General features: G+C 33.2%; 1 protein-coding gene across 1 annotated transcript; it reads right to left on the bottom strand.

The window, feature by feature from the left end:
- Positions 1-3,478: 3,478 nt before the first annotated feature.
- LOC144849878 (protein O-glucosyltransferase 2-like) lies at positions 3,479-20,407 on the bottom strand. Its single transcript, XM_078706973.1, has 10 exons — positions 19,719-20,407; positions 19,255-19,457; positions 17,481-17,689; positions 17,006-17,083; positions 12,486-12,658; positions 11,987-12,224; positions 7,810-8,019; positions 5,995-6,084; positions 5,041-5,142; positions 3,479-3,914 (listed from the first exon to the last, which is right to left on the bottom strand). Exons 1-10 carry the CDS (start codon positions 19,934-19,936, stop codon positions 3,897-3,899), a joined length of 1,539 nt encoding a protein of 512 aa, XP_078563099.1. The 5' UTR covers positions 19,937-20,407; the 3' UTR covers positions 3,479-3,896.
- Positions 20,408-20,725: the final 318 nt, after the last annotated feature.

Raw genomic sequence — 20,725 nt, 5'->3', positions numbered from 1 at the left:
TATACCAAACTGTAGTCGGATCATTATATTATTAACACTAACGGTCTGACTAGAGGACTAAGCTTGCCTATAGGATCTAGCTAACCATTCATACACATTGGTCAATTTCTATATGCGCATTCAAATACGATTAAACTTACATAAATAAAAATGTAACCTCAAGATAGTGAACAAACGCAATTATCCGTATTTTCCGCACCTGTATTTAGTATGCAAATACCAACGAAATGGAGTAGCGCCCTCTCGCTGTATCATCCATCCCGATAAGCTTATTCTTATATCGTCATCCGTGTTTTAATTGTTGTACTAAACCCGTTCTCTCTTTATTGAGAACATCGCACCAGCGAAGAGTTAAATTAATTCTTCCCCGATCGCACCGTGTGTTGAGTTGAGAAAAAAAAGATTTAAAAAAAGGACGAAGACGCGCCGAATTTCAATCCTGGTAATAAAATGCGTTTTACCCAAAATGCGCATAATTGTGCAAAAATCATGCCAATTAAAAAAAATATAGATATACTGTATATCGAAAATTACGATTAGCTCTAATTAATATCGACACCATTTATGCATTTTTCGGTAATACGAAGGTGTAGATGTATTCTCTACACACCAAACATACACTTTCCAACCAACTTTTTATTACTTTAAAAGACGTGTTGTGAAATTTGTGTAACAAATCTAGTCGTAATAAATAGCCAAGGAGGATAATTGTCTTAAATTCCATTAGATTTCATTTTTTGTTTTGTTGCCTATGTTTAGTCTACTGGACATCGTTCGTTGATACACGTTTTTTTGGTAATTTTTGCGAAAGAAAAAAAGTCTCTATTTGTCTATAAAAAGTATATTTCGGTAGGCCTAATATTTATTTTTTCGGTAAATGTCAGTTCCGTGACGTTTAAAAAACCATACGTATTTCAACCTACATAGTAACGAACTATTATTACATACAAACCATGGTTCCAAAGTAAATACCATGGACAAATAATTATAATGTTCAAAGATTACTAATTCGAATTGTTCACTTAAAAACGCATGAGATTATTCTTCATTCGTTCGTTCGAAAATGTAAAATATAACACACAATTGAAAATAGTTCTGCGACAATATACGATTTAAATATTTAACATACAACAAAAATAATGAAAAGTATAACTAATGTTCCTATTCCAGACGAAACGCAAGGACGTAGACGCAACGCAGGCGAAGTTACCAATGACAAGCGACTGTTCGAATAATCCATCACTTGTGATTGGTCAGAACGCTTACGTCCTTGCGTTGCGTCTCTAGTGGGAACCAAGCATAAGACAAAATAAATATAAAACAAAATATATTAGACAGAATGCCCTTTACATTAATTAATTTTAATCTTTTTCCAGAAGACGATTGAGATGTGTTTTGATCGAAATGACAAGATTGGTCCGGTCCAGCTCTTCTCTAAAGCGTGGTTCCCACTAGCGACGCAACGCAAGGACGTAACGCAACGCAAGTGAATTGACCAATCACAAGCGATGGCTTATTCGCTTTTGATTGCTAACTGTCTATAACTTCGCTTGTCATTGGTTAAAACGTTTGCGTTGCGTTTACGTCCTTGCGTTACGTTCTAGTGGGAACCAAGCTTTAAGCTTGGTTCCCACCTAGGACGTAACGCAAGGACGTAAACGCAACGTAAGCGAGTAGACCAATGACAAGCGACAACTCGAATAATCCATCGCTTATGATTGGTCAACTCACTTACGTTGCGTTACGTCCTTGTGTTGCGTCTCGAGTGGGAACCAAGTTTGTGATTGGTTCCCACTAGGACGCAACGCAAGGGCGTAACGCAACGCAAGGTGATTTGACCAATCACAAGCAATGGATTATTCGAACAGTCGCGTGTGATTGGTCAACTCGCTTGCGTTGCGTCTACGTCCTTGCGTTGCGTCGCTAGTGGGAACCACGCTTTAAGATTTAATTCAAATAATATGTATTTATTATATAACTAAATTGCAATAACCGCAATAGGTTAAACATAAAACATTTGGGTACATAGTAGATTAGGTACACAAGTTAAAAGAAAAAAGAAAAAAAAAGAAAGTCATATTTAAAATGAACATATTGTTTGAGTGTAATAATATAAAAATAATAAGACTTGGGTGGAGGTGGATTATACCCTATCATTTGGGCACTGTAACATTTTAAATAAATCTATTTTTACCATATCATAGAATATTATCAAAAGAAAAAAACACCACATGCATTTCATATCCATAAAACTAAACAGAAAACAAAACAAAATTTATCTTTTTTCGTTGCAAATATTTTTTTAACAATAAAAAATATTTGAATGGCTATCTACTTGGTGCTTTTAATCATAACGTTGGTTGGGTCATGACCACCATAGTCTCTGCAACATGAACTACTGTGTACTTAGTTGGTTGGGTCATGACCACCATAGTCTCTGCAACATGAACTACTGTGTACTTAGTTGGTTGGGTCATGACCACCATAGTCTCTGCAACATGAACTACTGTGTACTTAGTTGGTTGGGTCATGACCACCATAGTCTCTGCAACATGAACTACTGTGTACTTAGTTGGTTGGGTCATGACCACCATAGTCTCTGCAACATGAACTACTGTGTACTTAGTTGGTTGGGTCATGACCACCATAGTCTCTGCAACATGAACTACTGTGTACTTAGTTGGTTGGGTCATGACCACCATAGTTTCTGCAACATGAACTACTGTGTACTTAGTTGGTTGGGTCATGACCACCATAGTCTCTGCAACATGAACTACTGTGTACTTAGTTGGTTGGGTCATGACCACCATAGTTTCTGCAACATGAACTACTGTGTACTTATATTCGTCGTGAGGTAATTTCCCGATTGATCGTAATCAAAACGGTACTGGGTTTGGTCTACTAGCGTTCCTGCTCCCAACCAGTACATCCATTCATAGAAGCCTTAATGAAGTAAGCCTACCTGGTGGTGGCCATAGAACGGTCCCGAGATAACGACTATACTTCGGCTTTAGTCGATAGAAGATCGAAAAAATGGTTAGAGATAGAGTATACGATGTTTGATTATGTGTAGATGTGTGATTTGTTCTTTTATTCAAATGATGTTCTGCATAAGAAACGGGGATATACCTTTATTAGTGCATATTTACAATAACCTGTAACAAACAGGACTATCTGTATTATCAATACAAATTTTAAAATGAATAAAACTATTTATATAATATAATATATATACGACATTAATTAAGAAACCTTTATATATACTGTATAAAATATTTTGTTTTAAAAGACTGTACAGTAGTTTAATAATAAAAATATTTATTTGCAATAAAAGTATATTTATAGAGACATCATAGCACCTATCTATATTTTTCATTATCAATAATGCCCGTGAAATATGTTGTTCCCGTGGGTGAAACAAGTAGCATGCACACTGCTACATAAGCACCGTGCGAAACCCTTAATTAAAAATTTATTAAAGGTTAAAAAGAAAAAAAATTAAATGAACTGATTAAACTTTAAAATGAATTTTAAATGTTTTTCATTTAAGCTTAATTTATCTTACATTATACTAATGTATCTTATATTCTATTATATATCAGTTAAAACTATACATGTTATTTTAAATTGCATGAACTGTTTTTAAAAAATCATTTTAATGTTTAAAAACATTAAAATGATTGTTAAAAAAATCAAATGAACTGATTATACTTTAAAATGAATTTTAAATGTTTTTCATTTTGAGCTCAATTTATTTTGTAGTCAATTAAAACTACACATATGTTATTTTATATTGTATGAACTGTTTAAAATGTTTGTTTCTTAAACTACAAAAAGTATTTATAAATTGTGGAAGACAAACTATATATTTGGTGATACAATGATAGTACTTATTTCTATAACTCATCTCGGTTCTGAAAGAACAAAAAAAGTAAAATCAATTGTGAATATACAAATTAATTTTGGGATAAATGCAATTGATCGCAATTGAATGCAACTGATCGCAATTGAATGCAACTGATCCCAATTGAATGCAACTGATCGCAATTGAATGCAACTGATTGCAATTGAATGCAACTGATTGCAATTGAATGCAACTGATCGCAATAGAATGCAACTGATCGCAATAGAATGCAACTGATCGCAATTAAATGCAACTGATCACAATTGAATGCAACTGATCGAAATTGAATGCAACTGATCGCAATAGAACATATGAACAGCAGTGTCATTGAGTTGTATTTTCCAATGAAAGAACACAAAAATCTGGATAATTTATTTATTTATTTAAAAAAAAATGTATTTATTCAACTACTCACTAAGATGTACATTAGAGAATGATGGACCAACAGGGGGTAAACAACTCTAAAACTGTCCAGTCTTAATTTAACAGTGGGTGTGTGTGTGGACTGGTACACCGGGACCCCCTACTCGTCTCGAAAGATGTTCTTTAAAAGGCACATGAGCTAGATATGTACACTGGACTTATGGTTTATAGTCCTTATCTGAGAAGACTTGCTCTACCAACAGAACCATGGAGCGAGTGAGCATCGAACTCGTACCAATATTATGTTATGTAATTACAGATCCCTGTCTTAACCGCTCGGCCACTCACGCTCTCAAATAAGCTTAGACAGTGGGCTTATATCCGAGGTGTCTACCCATAAACACTCATTCAGTGTAGTATAAGTGTAATGAAATTAATTGTACACATGCGGGGAAAGTTAGGACATACTCCCTTCCTCGACACAGTTGGTGAATTCTAGGTCTAGACGAAGATCAAGACACATCTATGCTTGGGTTGTCGGTTAAAACTGAAAACTTATTTAAAATTTATTGAGGCCACAAAGCTTTATTTCCACTAAGACGCAACGCAAGGATATAAGCGCAACACAAGTGATTTGACCAATCACAAGTGATGAATTATTCAAACTGTCATTTGTCAACTCACTTGCGCCAACAACCTTTCGCTGCGTCCTAATGGGTACAGAGCTTTAGAAACATTTTATTTTCTGGCCTAACTAAATTTGAATAGCTTACCGACATCTTCCTTTCACACTGACACTTGCTCTCATCTGGCTGTAAAACTTCTTCCATACCTTCATGGATCCTTGGCTTAGAGTTAAATCTTTTAGAATATTCCTAACAAGTTAATAAAAAAGCAAATCAAATCATATTAATATTGAATCATATTTTATTATTTGTTTTTTATACTGATTTTAGTTATCATCATTGCATTGAAACAAAGTTAGGTTGATTGTTTTGCTATGCAAATCTGACCACTGCTGACAACTAAAGCTCTGTTTACACTAGCAAACTTTATGTGACAAAAAATGTGATGTGCTCATGGACATGATGATGTCATATCACTACCATATTTGGCCATATCACCAACATATTTGGGCACATCACACTTTTTTTGTTAAACTAGTTTGATAGTGTAGACAGAGCTTTATAACAAATACTTAAGTCTCATCATGTGAATTAGAGAGTGCCATTGTTGTGATTAAAAAAATCCTCATACTTTAACAGAGCTGGACTTAGGACTCTCGAAATGGAAGGCAAGCATGTTAACCACCCAGTCACAGTGGCTTTTAGTACGCTAACATTAGGGACTTTTACATTCCACATCATGACGAGGACACACCTTAATAATACGGATGACAAACCAAAGCCAAACCTTATAGCTCTGTCTACACTATCAATTTAGTGTGACAAAAAAGTATGATGTGACCAAATATGGTAGTGAAATGACATTATCATGTCCATATATGGACACATCACACCATTGTCAAACTAGCTTGATAGTGTTACAGAAGTTTTTGTATTCGATACTTTTAATATGGGTGTTACTTGGGACGGGTTTTTTTTATCTGGATAGATTACTGAACTTCCCCAAAAACATTCAGTTTATTTACAAAAAGGGAAGAACTTTATGAGATACTTTGGAAAATAATTTATAATTCAAAGTGTAAAAACTCTCATGTAACTTACCGTAAGGGCTTGGTAGTAATAACAATATATTTGACTTGATAACAAGTTGTTTTTCACATAAGCCTGTGCATTTTGACCAATTTGTTCTGCCTAAAAATAAAATTGAAAAATATAACTAATTATTAATGGGCTAAAAGTTTACCAGTTTAAAATTTAAAAAATGCATGGTATGTCTGGTACAATGTTTGTTGTGTTAATATTGGTAGGCATTATTGAGAACTGTCAAGGTAATGGTGAAATTTTGTCACGTTTCTATTGAGAAATACAATCTAGGCATTACTAGGCTCCTCTAGTCTTAGTTATGATAAGGCAAACAAGGCCATATACATGGCTGCAGTTGCGTGCTCAAGTTAGTATTTACCGACCAACCGAACAATCAACCGACTGACCGACAGACATAGTGAGCTGTAGAGTCGCGTTGCACGTGACTAAAAATATACCATGACTGATTTTATTGTGAATAGTGGTCTCTATGGTTTGACTACACTTTTATAAAATCTTCAGATATCTAATTTGTCAAAGATTTTGATTTACTAGCCATTAAACCAACAATTTGGTTGACAGCTTTTATATAGCGTGTTACATAACCTACTCATGCATAGCATGATCCAGGTTAAATCAAGGGAATAATTTTTAAGTATTATAGAGTTTTTTTTATTGATGATACATAAATCAAAGCTCATTGAAAGAAATCTATTAAATGTATTTGTAAAACTTGTTGTATTCTTTCTTTTGATGAATTAAAATTCTGCTATGTGTCTCGCAGCATAGGACCTATCTAGGTCAAATTTCATGGTTCATTGAATACAGATATTATATTATAATCTTTTAAATTACTACTACATTGTATCATTTTGGTTTGTATTCTATTCTTTGCCGTCATCACAGTATAAACAGGGATACGCCTTTTGAGCAAACTTCCAGCTATTGTCAAACAACAATGGTATACAATTGTGTTTGACACTCCAATAGACATACACAATAAAGAAGAAGTTATAATTTCAAATTGTTCGGTTTATTTTATGTCACTGTCTGCAGTTTCTGTTTACTTTTAATTTGATTACTAATGTTAAAGTTTTTTGTTCATTCACATGATAGGAATGAGATAAGAATTTAACTAGGTTAGTTATTGTATAAATGCAGACATACTCTAGATTATTCACATTGTGTTTGTTTGTTGTTTTGCAGTTCAAATATCAAAACATAATTATAGATCTTCATCTATATAGGCTATCAAAATTATCCAAAAATAAGTTGATAGTACTTTAATATGATTCTGGTGTAGGTAGCCTAAATAGTGTAGACCTAAAGAGTTTTTGTGATAACCGGAGAGTTTCTCAAAAAGTGATCTCCTGTTTTCCACTAAAGGTGCCATTTCTTCCGATTATTTAGGGACAGGTTTATATCCGAGTTATTAAAATTTTTTCATTGTACATTTGATTGTTTATTGTAATCTCTTTGGGCTTTAGCCTTTTCTCACTTCTGGTTCTGAATAAATATTATTATTATTGTTTGCATATACATGAAAAAACAATAGGCTATTGACACAAACAGTAAATGTAAGTGGATAGAGTCCACCATAAGTTGTGGCTTCCCTGGTTATAAGTACTTTAGAACCCATATTAAGAGGACACATTCGGGACCCAAGTATCTTCTTAATAAGGGTTGACCGTAGTGTTAAAAAAGTCCTCTTTTGGGACACTCCTATTCAGGGGGAATCCTTTCCTATGAAATGAAAAATATATGTTTTAACACTACAACCAACCCCTATTTAGGGGACACTTTGCTCTACTTTGATCCAAAAATCTGCCTTACCTCTTCATCGTGTTCTTGTGCCCACTTTATCTTGTCTAATAAATCTGACAGATTTTGATTAAACGGGATGTAGTGGACCCAAGGCTGTAACTCATCATAGAAGTGTTCGTAATAAATTGAATCGTGCTTCAACACGACGCTGTTTCCGCAGAGTAGATATGGTAGTCTGTAGGCTGCAACTGTACCATCAATGTTTACTTGATATTTGTACTAAAAAAGACAATACAAATTTATTTTAAAATTAAATTTTAAAGTTAAGCTTGGTTCCCACTACCGACGCAGCGTAAGAAAATGCCCTTCCAATAATTGTGTTTGCCCCCGCCTGCGTGAAATCAAACCTGCTATGTTTGCAGCACTGTTGCGTCGTTGGTTCCCACTTGTGATTACGCAATACAGCACTTTGAGTCGATACGTCGCTTTATTTGCGTCCTAGTGGGAACCACGCTTCAGATTAACTGGAAATAATTTGCTATTGAATCAACTGCAATGTAAACTACAGAATTTATAAAAATACAGTAACATTTCCACTGCTGTATGGTCAGTAATAGAAAATAATAATAAAAAAAAAGATTTATAGAATCTATATGTTTAGGTATTTGTTGGGTGAAAATTTCTTGATCTCTAAATCTAATTTTACATTGTCATAGCTGGGTAGTTTAGAATTTCAATGATTTCTATTTAAATCTACATACATTGTAAAACATTAAAAGCTATGTGTGTGGCATTTGACAAAAAAGTCTACATTTAGATTTATTGACTACCGAACAAACATATCCTTGCCGGAAGTACTAGCAAGATGGTCACATACAGATAGTTGAAAGGAACTGATAAATAAGCTACTTCCCATGTAACAAGAACATTCAACTGACATCCATGTTGACAAATTAAAAAAGGAAAAACAGATTCAAACACAACTAACCAGTGATGACATTACATGACAGAAAAACCCCTATTAACCTTTTTGTGCACAAATAAAATTTTTCCTTAATATGAGTGCCCCTCAATAGCGACTTTTGACTTTTATTTACATTTTTATTTACCATGCCTGCAGGTTCGTGTGTGGCAGGCATTGGAATATGTTGACTTGGCAAACAGTTAACTCCAAGCAAACATAATGCATTAACGTCCTTAACACTTTAAAATGACTTTTAAGGGTAATCAGAAACTATAAAGTCAATTTAACAAAGGTGTAATTTGCTTTCCATTTACAAATAAATTCTCTTCTTGACGTGGCTTTGATAGAGCATAGAGATATTATAGTTCACTATAATATCTCTATGGGTAGAGCCAAGAATTGCAGATCTTGGTAGTGGTACAGTAGTAGCAAATTTTGAAGGTATAGCCAATTTGTTCATCTCTAAATTTGTTTCTATCGTGCCTACAAACCACCACAGAGGCCAATAAAACGCAATGCATAATTAACAATACCACACAATCTAGGTTTGGTGCTAATGTGTTTTAGTTCACGAAAGGTGAGAATTTAGAGAGTTGGGAGTGAGGTTGATCATTTAGGAGTTATGTTGATAGGAATACTGTAAAAAAGTGGTACTATCAGTGGTAAATACAGGGGAGTGCTAACATAATATTAATAGTCTTTAAAAAATAGATATCAAAACTAGTCAATATTTTATTTCTATCTGCCAAAATGGGTGAGCGCACAATGCTAGCCTTACCCCTTGATCTGCCCGTTTTTGAATGAAGTTTTTTTTAGCAGAAAATCCTTCTTTGATCTTTCCTAATGTTTCAAATACTGTACAGTTCTTTTATAAATTGTTGATGATTTTGCAGCACTTGTGTTTCAGGGTTGTGTTTTGTAAACAAAAGCTTAAACTATTTCTCACTGTAATTAAGGCACTTAAGTATTTTCAAGAGGGACAAATTAACCATTATGGTATATATACTTCACAACAGAAGTTGAAAATAACCAATTTATGTAAAGTCTTTTATTCAAGATAGTACTTGTGACTGTATTTATGGTGTTTAGTGAATTGCTTGACACAAAGGTTAATTTTTACTTTCACACAGTAGGTATTATAAAGCAAAGTTGCTTGAGGGTTAGAAGCTGTCCCTTCCACCATCAATTGTTCAATGTTTTTGTTTTTGATTGATCTATTCATGGGTCATATAGATTTAGGACATATTTTGAATTTTTGGGGGGCCACCTCCAAGATCCAACAATGTGTCCTATTAATAAGTGTGTCCCAAGGGGGGTGTCCCAAGGGAGGTGTCCCAAGGGAGGTGTTCCGCTATATGAGCATTATTCCACCTCATCTCCTCTTAAATATTTTCTTTTATTTAGACATTACACTTTCTACGATTTGCTATTGTGAAGTCAGAGCTTTTTTATTTTTTCCCCGTGTCTTTTTAACAGCCATGTTTTAAATGTTTCCTACAATGTTTAGTGTAAGCTGAACATGACCTGGATAAAAAAAAAACATATTATATACTATGAATAGGCCTATAGGAAATAGCATTTTGTTTAAAGTTTAATTAGGTTGGAATCATTCACATGGAGGAAGTTCTTCTGTAGGAAAAAGGAAATCAAAGTTCCTGCAAACTTAAAGCTCTGTCTATACAATCACACTAGTGTGATGTGCCTAAATATGGTAGTGATATGCCCAAATATGGTAGTGATATGACATCATCATGCCCATATGGGCACATTACATAAAGTTTGATAGTGTAGACAGAGCTTTATTAATTAACCATATCCTGATAGGTACCAGAGGAGTACAAAATAAACATGCTTAAAAACTTTCAAAGAATTTACTCTATTTTTTGTGATAATTTTTTTTTAAAGAATCAATGTCGGCCTAACTAGGCCTATACCCACCTCTGTCCTAATGTTAAATCATAAACTGGGACTTTACCTGGGGATATGCTTGTATGTGAAGGTGATTGTAAAGTCGGGGGTGGGATTATACACGAGTTGGGACTATACCCGAGGGACTATGGTAGTAAAATCTGTCAATCATATCTAGGTAACCTTGTTTTGAGCGCAGGCCTAAATTAAAAAAAAATCTTTACCAATTATTTTATTTTGACAAGTTATATCAAAACTGGCTGTAATACCCAACTATGTAAAGATAATACTTAATAGTAACTTTTTAAAATAATTATAACATAAGAACAATACAATGCTTAATTGAATTTCTAAACATTTCTAAACCTCTTTTTATAGGTAGAATTCAATTGTTATTGCCACCCCCTCTTTTCCTTTACGTGGTAAGCTTCTTTTATTAATGGTGCAGAACGCTTTCAAAGTCCTTGAAGATTGGTCACATAGAATTAAATGAAATGAAAGTATTATAAGTATTACCACGGTTTAATGCACATAGTGCGACCACACCTACTGTGCAAACAAAACAAATATGTTATGATAATTCAATTACTAGGTTTTGCTGTGTAACTTAGATCAAATATCATATCATAACAAACAATAGCATACTATGTTGATGGAATGTTAACAATATCTCAGAGTGGGAAGGGGATAGGGGTAGGTTTTTTAATTCTATGACACAATTCTAGCGCAACACAATCATATTATGTATTCTAGACACGGAATTAAATACAAACATGTTTTGTATGTGATGTAATAATGATGTCATGATTGACATTGTCGTTCACAATGTGTCTAGGAAACCACGGTTGGTTGATTTATTTAACAATCGCATCATTTGTGTGCACGTGTGAATGAATAATAAATATTATTAATAAAAATAATTCAAAGTTACGAATATGAAGGCGCGATAGCATCCACAATGACTTGGATAGTTTTCCCATTATAAAAATTATTGTGGGTGTTTTTTTCCCAGCAGTGGTTTTTTTTCTTCTTCATACGCATCCAACATATGCATCCAATTGCGGGATCGATAAATTATTTTATAATTTATCATGCTTATAAATTAAGACTCATTTAAGGCTTAGGGAGTACAGTTGAAATAGTCGTGAGTTACAACCCTGGCACTAGGTCAGGATTGAACCCTGGCACTAGGTCAGAATTGAACCCTAGACCTTGGGATTGGAAGGCAAGCACATTAACCACCAAGCTACAGCTCCGGTATAAAAATTTCAGATTTTAGTACAGGTGGGTTGGTTACTTATGACAAAACTGTTTATGGATCTCTTTCAGCTCTCTTGAGCTGATCACGTGAACACGAAATATACCTGGACTTACCTTAAAAAAATCAAAGAAGGAGACATGTTTATGCTTGGGCCCGTACAACTCCTCTTTATACTCAAAGAAGAAGAAGTTTGTTAAACCTGCATCTATCAAGTCTGTATGGTTTCTGGCTAACTTCACAAGTTCCAGACGTTCTTTGCGACTATCACGTCCACGCCAGAAGCCTTTGCCGACTTTTTCTTCCCATTTTGGTTGTGTGTTGGCTTGGACAGACAACAAATCTAAAGAAACTCTACCAAAAAAAAAAAACCAAACTGTTGAGACAAAATCTCTGTCTACACTATCAAACTAGTTTGACAAAAAAGTTTGATGTGCCCAAATATGGTAGTGATATTCCAAAATATTGTAGTGATAGTGATATGACATCATCATGTCCATGGGCACGTCACATTTTTTGTTCACATAAAATTTGATAGTGTAGACAGAGATTAAAGACTATGTTTTAATGCCAAAAGAAAATCATATTCATATTATGCCATAAGGTCCAACATACCTTCCCATTGTTTCTAGAGTTGATTCTGTGACATCATATGTTGGAAGTACTATGTCGTAAGTTTCATTTGAGCCGCACCACGAGAAGATCGGCAGTACATTCTTTTTATTTGTCTTTTTTACTAAAGGCCAGTCACCTAGGTTTATGAAAAACTCCATATCGGGTAATCTAACCTGTTTAAAAAAAAATAAAATATCAAAAAGTAAAAAATTGCACGATAAGTATATGTTTTTATTCTTTGAAAGTTGATCCATTTAAAGTTATTTGTATTTGAGATATCAGAAAAATACTGCTATACCTGCACAAAATTCTATCAAAAGTAATAGAATAATAGAACCATTAAATAGAACATATACCGTGCAATAGAACTATTACTGAATACATGATATGAAATTAACCAATCAAATGGTCAAATTCGGTTCAGGGAGATGTGAAATAAATCTCCCAGGTGTGTTATAATTGACCCATTTTTAGTAAATGAAAGGCTGCTGTGGAATAGAACCATTAAATAGAACATACCATGCAATAGAACTATTACTGAACACATGATATGAAATTAACCAATCAAATGGCAAAGACATTAGGTTCACGGCGATGTGAAATAAATCTCCCAGGTGTGTTATAATTGACCCATTTTTAGTGAATGAAAGGCTGCTGTGGAATAGAACCATTAAATAGAACATACCATGCAATAGAACTATTACTGAACACATGATATGAAATTAACCAATCAAATGGCAAAGACATTCGGTTCACGGCGATGTGAAATAAATCTCCCAGGTGTGTTATAATTGACCCATTTTTAGTGAATGAAGGGTTTACTACGGTACTAACTTACTACTGTAGTAAACCTTTCATAACAAAAACTGTTTTTAATCTTTTAACACTTAAATCAAATCCTTTGCTAGACATTACAAAATCAATAGGTAAATACTATAAACAAATTATTTCACTTTGTAATACTATTAAATCTCTTACGGCTGATTGAACACAAAATGTACATTAACGGATTACACAGTTTTAAAGCCTTTTGTTTCACACTCAAATAAAACGCAAACACTGTGGGTGGTTACGAAGCACCGGATATGTCCATACCGTTTATAAGCCCATCCCAACTCAAGCAAATAACTTCATATCATCATTTTTATATACCGTTTATTATACACCACGACAAATTTGGGGAAAAGTCATGTCCAAGTTGTTCATGGTATATTGTAGAACCCCCATTAAGGTAACACTTTTGGGACTAAACAAAGTGTGCTTACTATGTATAGGGGGGTCCCCTGAATAGAGGGGAGGAGATTGTCTCCTGAATAGGGGATGGGGAGTTCCCCTAAATCGGGGAAAAACCTGAATAGGGGGAGTCCGCTGAAAAGGGGTGTACACTGAATATCGGCGTTCCATGTAGTGTCTGTAAATATCAAAGGAAGTGTCCCCTGAATAGGGATGTCCGAAAGTAGGAGTTGTACAGCAGTTGAAGGCGACATGTATTTGTAAACTTTGCAACAACATAGACTTTACAATTAAGAAAAGAAGGGTGTATTTTATTATGTTATGTTATTGCGGCACGCTTCATTAATTACTATATCCATACTTACAATGCTATCATGTGAAATAGACGCTTGTATTTAATCATACACAATGATGTTTATTTTTACTAGTTTCAGTAAATTTATTGACCCAGTTTTTGTAACTGTACTTAGACATTTCATGAAATCAGAAAAAGGACAAATTTCAAATAACCGCAATGCATGCAAGAGTTACTTTGATTGACTGCTTGACCTTCAGTCACTTCTATAGCAGCTTCAATGTTTGACCGTCCGAGTGCATTGTGTTGTGGGTAATGTTAAAGCCCCCTTCCCTACGTTTTTTAGACCTAATTTAAGATCACAAACTATATTTAATGTAAAAATAATACTATATGGTCCTATTGCGATAACTTTTTTCGTCTTTAAACGGTTAAAAATGTGAAAAATAAGTCGATTCTAATAATTATAGCGGCCCGCTATAAATCCCAAAATGCATTGCGCGCGGATTGATATTTTTGTTTTTCACCTGTAATTCGCCCACTTTTCGATCGATCGTGAGGCCAAAACAAATGGAAGACTCCTAACTTTTCAGCGAAAATACCGGGTTTTCCCCAATTTGTATCAACGGAGTCTGGCAAAAATAGAAAGACAATTAATGCAGCAACTATACAACGTCAGGCTAGGTATATAGCTAGCGTACGATGTTCGTACGTTACCGATGTTTACCAGCTAGGCCTACAAAACTAAGCCTAGCTAGGCTAGGCCTAAGACCGTCCACGAGAGGTCGATCGCCGCGAGCTACTTAGGTAGTGCATTGTTTCTCACTTTTTACCATAATTTTCCATAAAACGTACATTTAAGACAAGGAATGACATGGTTTAATGTTTTTAAAGTGATATATATGTATTATTTTCCAAAAAACGTCCAAAATTGCAGGGAAGGGGTCTTTAATCTTTTTCAAAAATATTGAAACTATATTTTGGGAGTACAAATTTAGCAGAAATAAATGGTTATTTTGATGTTGTGCAGTAGAAATAGGCTACCAACACACATTTGTTGTTATTATGAGTAAATCAATTGCACTAATTTTTTTCCATATTGAAATCATGCGATGGTATACAAATAATGAATGTTTATGAGTGCGATGGTACAAATAATATCAAGAGGTGAAAGAAGAAAGGTTATATTTTCACCGAAAACTATGAGTCAATTTTTTTAATGATATAACCATTGAACATGTCTTGAGATTTACAAATTCTTTGTAATTTGTGTATGTCTAATTTTAAACAGCTGTAGTACATGTTGTCTGTTACTGATCCCAATGGGATTAAGATGGACTTAAGGGGATATTCTTAGCTGATTCATCGATGTGAATCTGCTGGAAGTTGCCTTTAATCTCAAAGAGAGTTTGAAAGTAAACTTAAACAATGAACAAATTCAGTAAATGTTTTAGTTTTGAAACTGTTTAGTTTAGTATTTACAAACCATTTCATAAATTTTTACAGTACATTTTTTACACTTTTACAGTAATACATGAATACTTAACAAATGAATTAACAATGCATCATGTACTTATTTATGACCATCATTTTCTTATATGTTTTTGGTCATAGACAATAATACATTTACTGTGCTAGACGCCGGCATTATAATCTGGCTAACCAGTTTATACTAGGAAAAATATGGCAATTTAAATAAAGAATCCATTAGTTCCTATTGTATATTCACAAAACTACATACTCATATGGTTACATACCTTTTAATGATAAATAGATAAAATTGTATGTAACAATGTGCATTGAGAACACTATTTTAAGATGGAAACACTAGATAAGTAATGTATTGTATAATTTTGAATGCAAAATATAAATTGAAATATGATATTGTTTCTATTATTGATACTTCTGTGTGAAGTCATATTATTTCCCTTAAAAGCTGAGGTAATAAATAAAAACGGGATAAAATTGAGTATAAGAATAGATAGTATTACTGTACTGTATCCGAGTACAGTGAAGGTGGTCTGGGAGTGAAATTTAGCAACAATTACTGTAGGGTGTGGAAATAGTATAGTCCCACTCCCTAATTTACAGTAGGCTAAGTAATGGTAAATTCTACACAATCTGAGTATAATAATCCCTGGTAAGCATGAGATAATACTGGATTATACTCAGCCGCTACTGTACTAGTTACTAGAATGTAAAGCAGTCTATACTATCAAACTTTTATGTGAAAAATAAAAATGCAATGTACCCATATATGGGCACGATAATGTCATATCACTACCATATTTTTTATTTCTTTATTGTTAAATTAATTTATTTACTTTATATTTATTCTTCTCTATTTGTAAAGGCACTCTCGTCTCAAGATTATAATCATTTTAGGATTTGCCTTCGTCCATTTTCTTTTATTTTCACTTGCCATTTTTGTTACTATTTGTCTTCTGGACGTGAATAAATGTTCTTTGAATATTTTGGCATATCACTCCCATAATTGGGCACATTTTTGTCAAACAAGTTTGATAGTGTAGATAGAGCTTAGGTCTAGGTTGGGAATCTTACCAATTGCAAGTTTTCTCTTTTTCCATTATTAAGAGAATATCATTTCTTTAAATAGGCCTACAATTTTATATCTGAATGCACAATAATACATTACTACTGTGATTGTAATTCTGAATATTTTATCAAAATAGTTTTACAAGGTGGTTGAAATGAATCCTAGAAAGCGTTGGAGAGATGAACTCCAACAATATTGGAGCAGTACCAATTGGTATAGCAAGACAAAAAGACAGATGGTATTGGAGACTGCATGCTGAGGCCTTCATCCAACAATGCATTGTTAATGGCTGATGATGAAATGAATCCTAGGCTCTAAATAATACAATTCTTCTTTTATTGTGTATCACTACTTTCTTTCATCATAGTATCATTTATTCAACATATCATTTTTAATACGGAAAAAACTATACAGAGAAAAACAAATCAATGTTACCTTTCGAGTCAAAGAAAGTAAGAAAGCATCTGAAAACATCTTAAAGCCAGTGTGAAGTCCATGTGTTTTCCTATAAATCTATAAAACATATTTTCAAGTTTCACTAACTGATTTGATCTGACAAAAAAATGTCCATATGGATATGATGATGTAATATCACTACCATATTTGGGCATACAGTATCACTACCATATTTGGCCACATGACACTTTTTTTTCAAACTAGTTTGATAGTGTAGACAGGGAGTACTGAGTAAGCACTAAACAGACCCTATTTCTCCTACAGAGGAGGATGGGGCGGTGTACCACTTATCTCATTCCAAACCTGTACAAAATTGGCAAAGTGGGCATATAGTATAAATTAATACCAGGGAATTTCTGATAATACAAGGTAAAAACTGATATTTATTATGAATATTCATATTTAAACTTGGTGATAAAATATGGTAAAGTAATACTAATAATAGAAATCTTACTTTATTATTAATAATTGTATAATGTGATAAACTATGATGAGCGGAATATTTTGCGATGACTTTTTCTGCCAAGTTGTCAAGATTTACAGAAGGAAAGTTGAGCAAGTCTTTCTCAATTTGCGGATGCAAATCTTGACGGCATTGCATGCTATCCAACCAATCATCAACATCACCATTAGGACAGTAACATTTCTCATCATATACAGGACCTGAGATAAACAAGCAGAAATATTGAAAAAGTAATAATTGAGACACAGCAGAACCCCTTCTTTGGGACACCTCTATTCAGGAGACATCCCTATTAAAGAGAAACTTTCCCATTAATTGAATGACTATTATCCTATACTTTATAAACATTTTAAATATACAATTATTAAATTAAAATTATCTTCTATCATAAAGAGCACCTCATTTTTCAAAGTGTCGAATTCAATTCTAGTTAACAAACATTTATTTATTATATTAATAGCAATTTTCTAGTACAGTAGATTTAAAAACCTTACTAAAACCAAAACTAAGCTAATGCTAAAGCTCTGTCTACACTATCAAACTGTATATATGGACACAATGACGTCATATCACTCCCATATTTGGGCACATCACACATTTTTTGTCAAACAAGTTTGATAGTGTAGACATAGCTTAAACAAACTTTTTAATTTTTAAAGGAGCAGATAAGACTTTTGTTTATATAATGGATGTTATTGTATTCATTCATCATATTTTTATGTTATTTTCAAAGATTTTTTTAAAATACTAAAGCAACCAACATACACAGTACTGTATTACAGTGAAATCCAGTGTAAAGGAGACATTCTACTGTGACTCTTCTAATACATATAGTATAATCTGTATATTTTTTGTCTATCTTTCTATATCAAAAGAGCAAGGATTATTTAACCCACCTCTACCTTGTTTACATTATTTTATTAATTCACATGCATGTTATTTTGAAAGTTAGTTCTTAACACAATATTATCAATATCAGTGATTGTGAAATGCCAGTGAAAGTTATTATTCATTTTTCTTTTGTTATGTAAACAGTCGGAGATGAGGAAGTAAAACGTAATTGTAATGTACAGTATGTTACAGTATGGATTCCATAAAATACTGCTGTGTAGTTTAAGTACCAGATTGAAATAGGTTACAAAACCAATGTATTGTAATGGAACACTTTTGAACACACTTGCACGATTGATCCTGCACAATAGTTAAGTGTATTGATTTTCATTGGGAGGTCTGCAATAAATGTTTTTATACTCATCAAAGCAGTCCAACTTAAATTCTATAGTTTTAAAATTAGAATTTTACAATGTTATGTAATAAATTTGGATTTTATCAATTTGTTTGCAACCAAGCAGAACATTCCAAATTTTAATCTCGGTTCGGGAGGCTTTTTCTCATTCTTACAGATCCTTATCTTCATTGTATAATAATTTTGAGTTATTCACTAGACTAGTCAGTTTAATAACTATGATACATTTCATATATTTATTCTTATTTTAAATATATTTACATAGATAACTTGAATAATGGCATTTTTTTGTTCAACTATTATATTTTGTTTGGTTAGGGGTCTGATTGAGACAAGTTTTGTTTTACTTCTAACACAGATCCTAACCAAAACAAAAATAAGAACGAACAAATAAAAGAAACAAAATTGTTAATGTTATGTTAAAATGTAATTTATGTTAAATATTTATATACTATTAAAACTTGTTTATTTTCTTTATTGGTTGAATAAATATTATGAAAACCAAATATGAATACTGACCTTTTAGAGTATATGGAGATTTAGCCACATGTTTCTCACCAATTTTAACATCAACTTGCAAATTTTGATAACTTTCAAACATTCGATATCGTACAAGGAATGACCCATCATGTCTGTCGAGCACTTGTAACCAAATACGCCCTCTTCGGTCTTTGGGACCAACTTTTACTGTATACGTATTTTCTCCAGGTGAATCGGTAAAACTTAAAAAGATTTTTATAAAACAAAAGATTACTACTACTGTATCTTGAGTAAGAAGTCTTATTCTTTCTTTGGATGAAACTGGAAGGCATGTCCCTATAAGAACTTAATCTATCTTTTGGACTGTATTTTTCAAAAATGTAGATAAGAGGGGCTGGGTGTTTCTACTTTATAATAGATCTGCCTGTCTACCAATATATTACAAATAAAAAGAAAAAAAGTAAAGGCAATGTCTAAATAATAAAATATTTGTGAACACTTACTTTTGACCATTTAAGTCCACCGCTTGTATAAAGAAATATCGCGCAGGTACGGTAAAATCTGCATTTAATCCTGGTCCCCATACTATAGTTTGTTTAGGACTAACAACTCTTTTCTGTTTGTCTTTTACCGATTCTGTTAATGTTGCAAGACTGAAAAACATAACACTTGCAAACACTGTCTGAATAAACATTTGTAAACTTGAAATCCTCTCCATCATGAATAGGTTGTTGAGAACAAAATAATGTATAACAAATAAATTTAAAAACAATAAAAGAAAGCCGACGACGACGATGTTAAGAAGATATCTTGACAAACATTTAAAGAAAAAATATCCTATTAATTTAATACCGATTCATCGCCTGGTGACTTGGACCCTTGGTGTCCCGATTGAGAGATTTCCGCCTCCGCACTCTACGACTTTGTCCGGTCCATCCTCCGATCCTAGAATCGACAGAGTAGTGCAAGCCGGCCTGACACCACACACAGCATGCAGCAGAGTAGAGGTCACGCACAACGACAGAAATTACGATTTGTAAACATAATGACGGAACTTCAAATTCACCGCTGAAGTTTACATAAAGAGTAATCAAGGATTGACAGCTAACTTACAACTATATTATTAATTCAATGGGCTTGTAATACAAATAAATCATCAGAGCGTGAAAGTTAAAAGGATGGTTGTTGTTTAGTAGTCACCGCCAAGGTCAGTTTATTTCCGCTGTCATATTCCACACTATAGAGGGCGCTGTACAAGAAAAAATCCATTTTTGGTTGAAAGAACGAAAAAACTAAAGATAATGAATATCTTATCCTACTAATTAACATAAACAATATGCAGGTTTGTTTTTTTCCTCAAATTTTCGTTATTCATAAAATACATTAAATTACTTAATTAAAGGAACTAAAAGAAGGAATTAAAGGAATATACATTTTCAGTTTTAAAAAAAATACTTTAAATTAATTTATTTGAAATTGTTTCAAACAAAATAAAACATTCTCTGTAAGA

This window comes from Antedon bifida, chromosome 8 (genome assembly GCF_963402885.1).
Source record: "Antedon bifida chromosome 8, ecAntBifi1.1, whole genome shotgun sequence".
NCBI classification, from domain to species: domain Eukaryota; kingdom Metazoa; phylum Echinodermata; class Crinoidea; order Comatulida; family Antedonidae; genus Antedon; species Antedon bifida.
The sequence above is the reverse complement of the archived record's forward strand: the minus strand, read 5'-3'. Positions and strand labels throughout refer to the sequence as shown.

Bases quoted from the DNA above. Each gene is read 5' to 3' on its own strand.
- LOC144849878 (XM_078706973.1), bottom strand. From the start codon at position 19,936: ATGATGGAGAGGATTTCAAGTTTACAAATGTTTATTCAGACAGTGTTT. The intron at 17,690-19,254 runs GTCAGTATTCAT...TGTTTATCTCAG, and splicing joins ATCTCCATATACTCTAAAAG to GTCCTGTATATGATGAGAAA. The intron at 12,225-12,485 runs GTATGTTGGACC...TTTTTTTGGTAG, and splicing joins ACTCTAGAAACAATGGGAAG to AGTTTCTTTAGATTTGTTGT.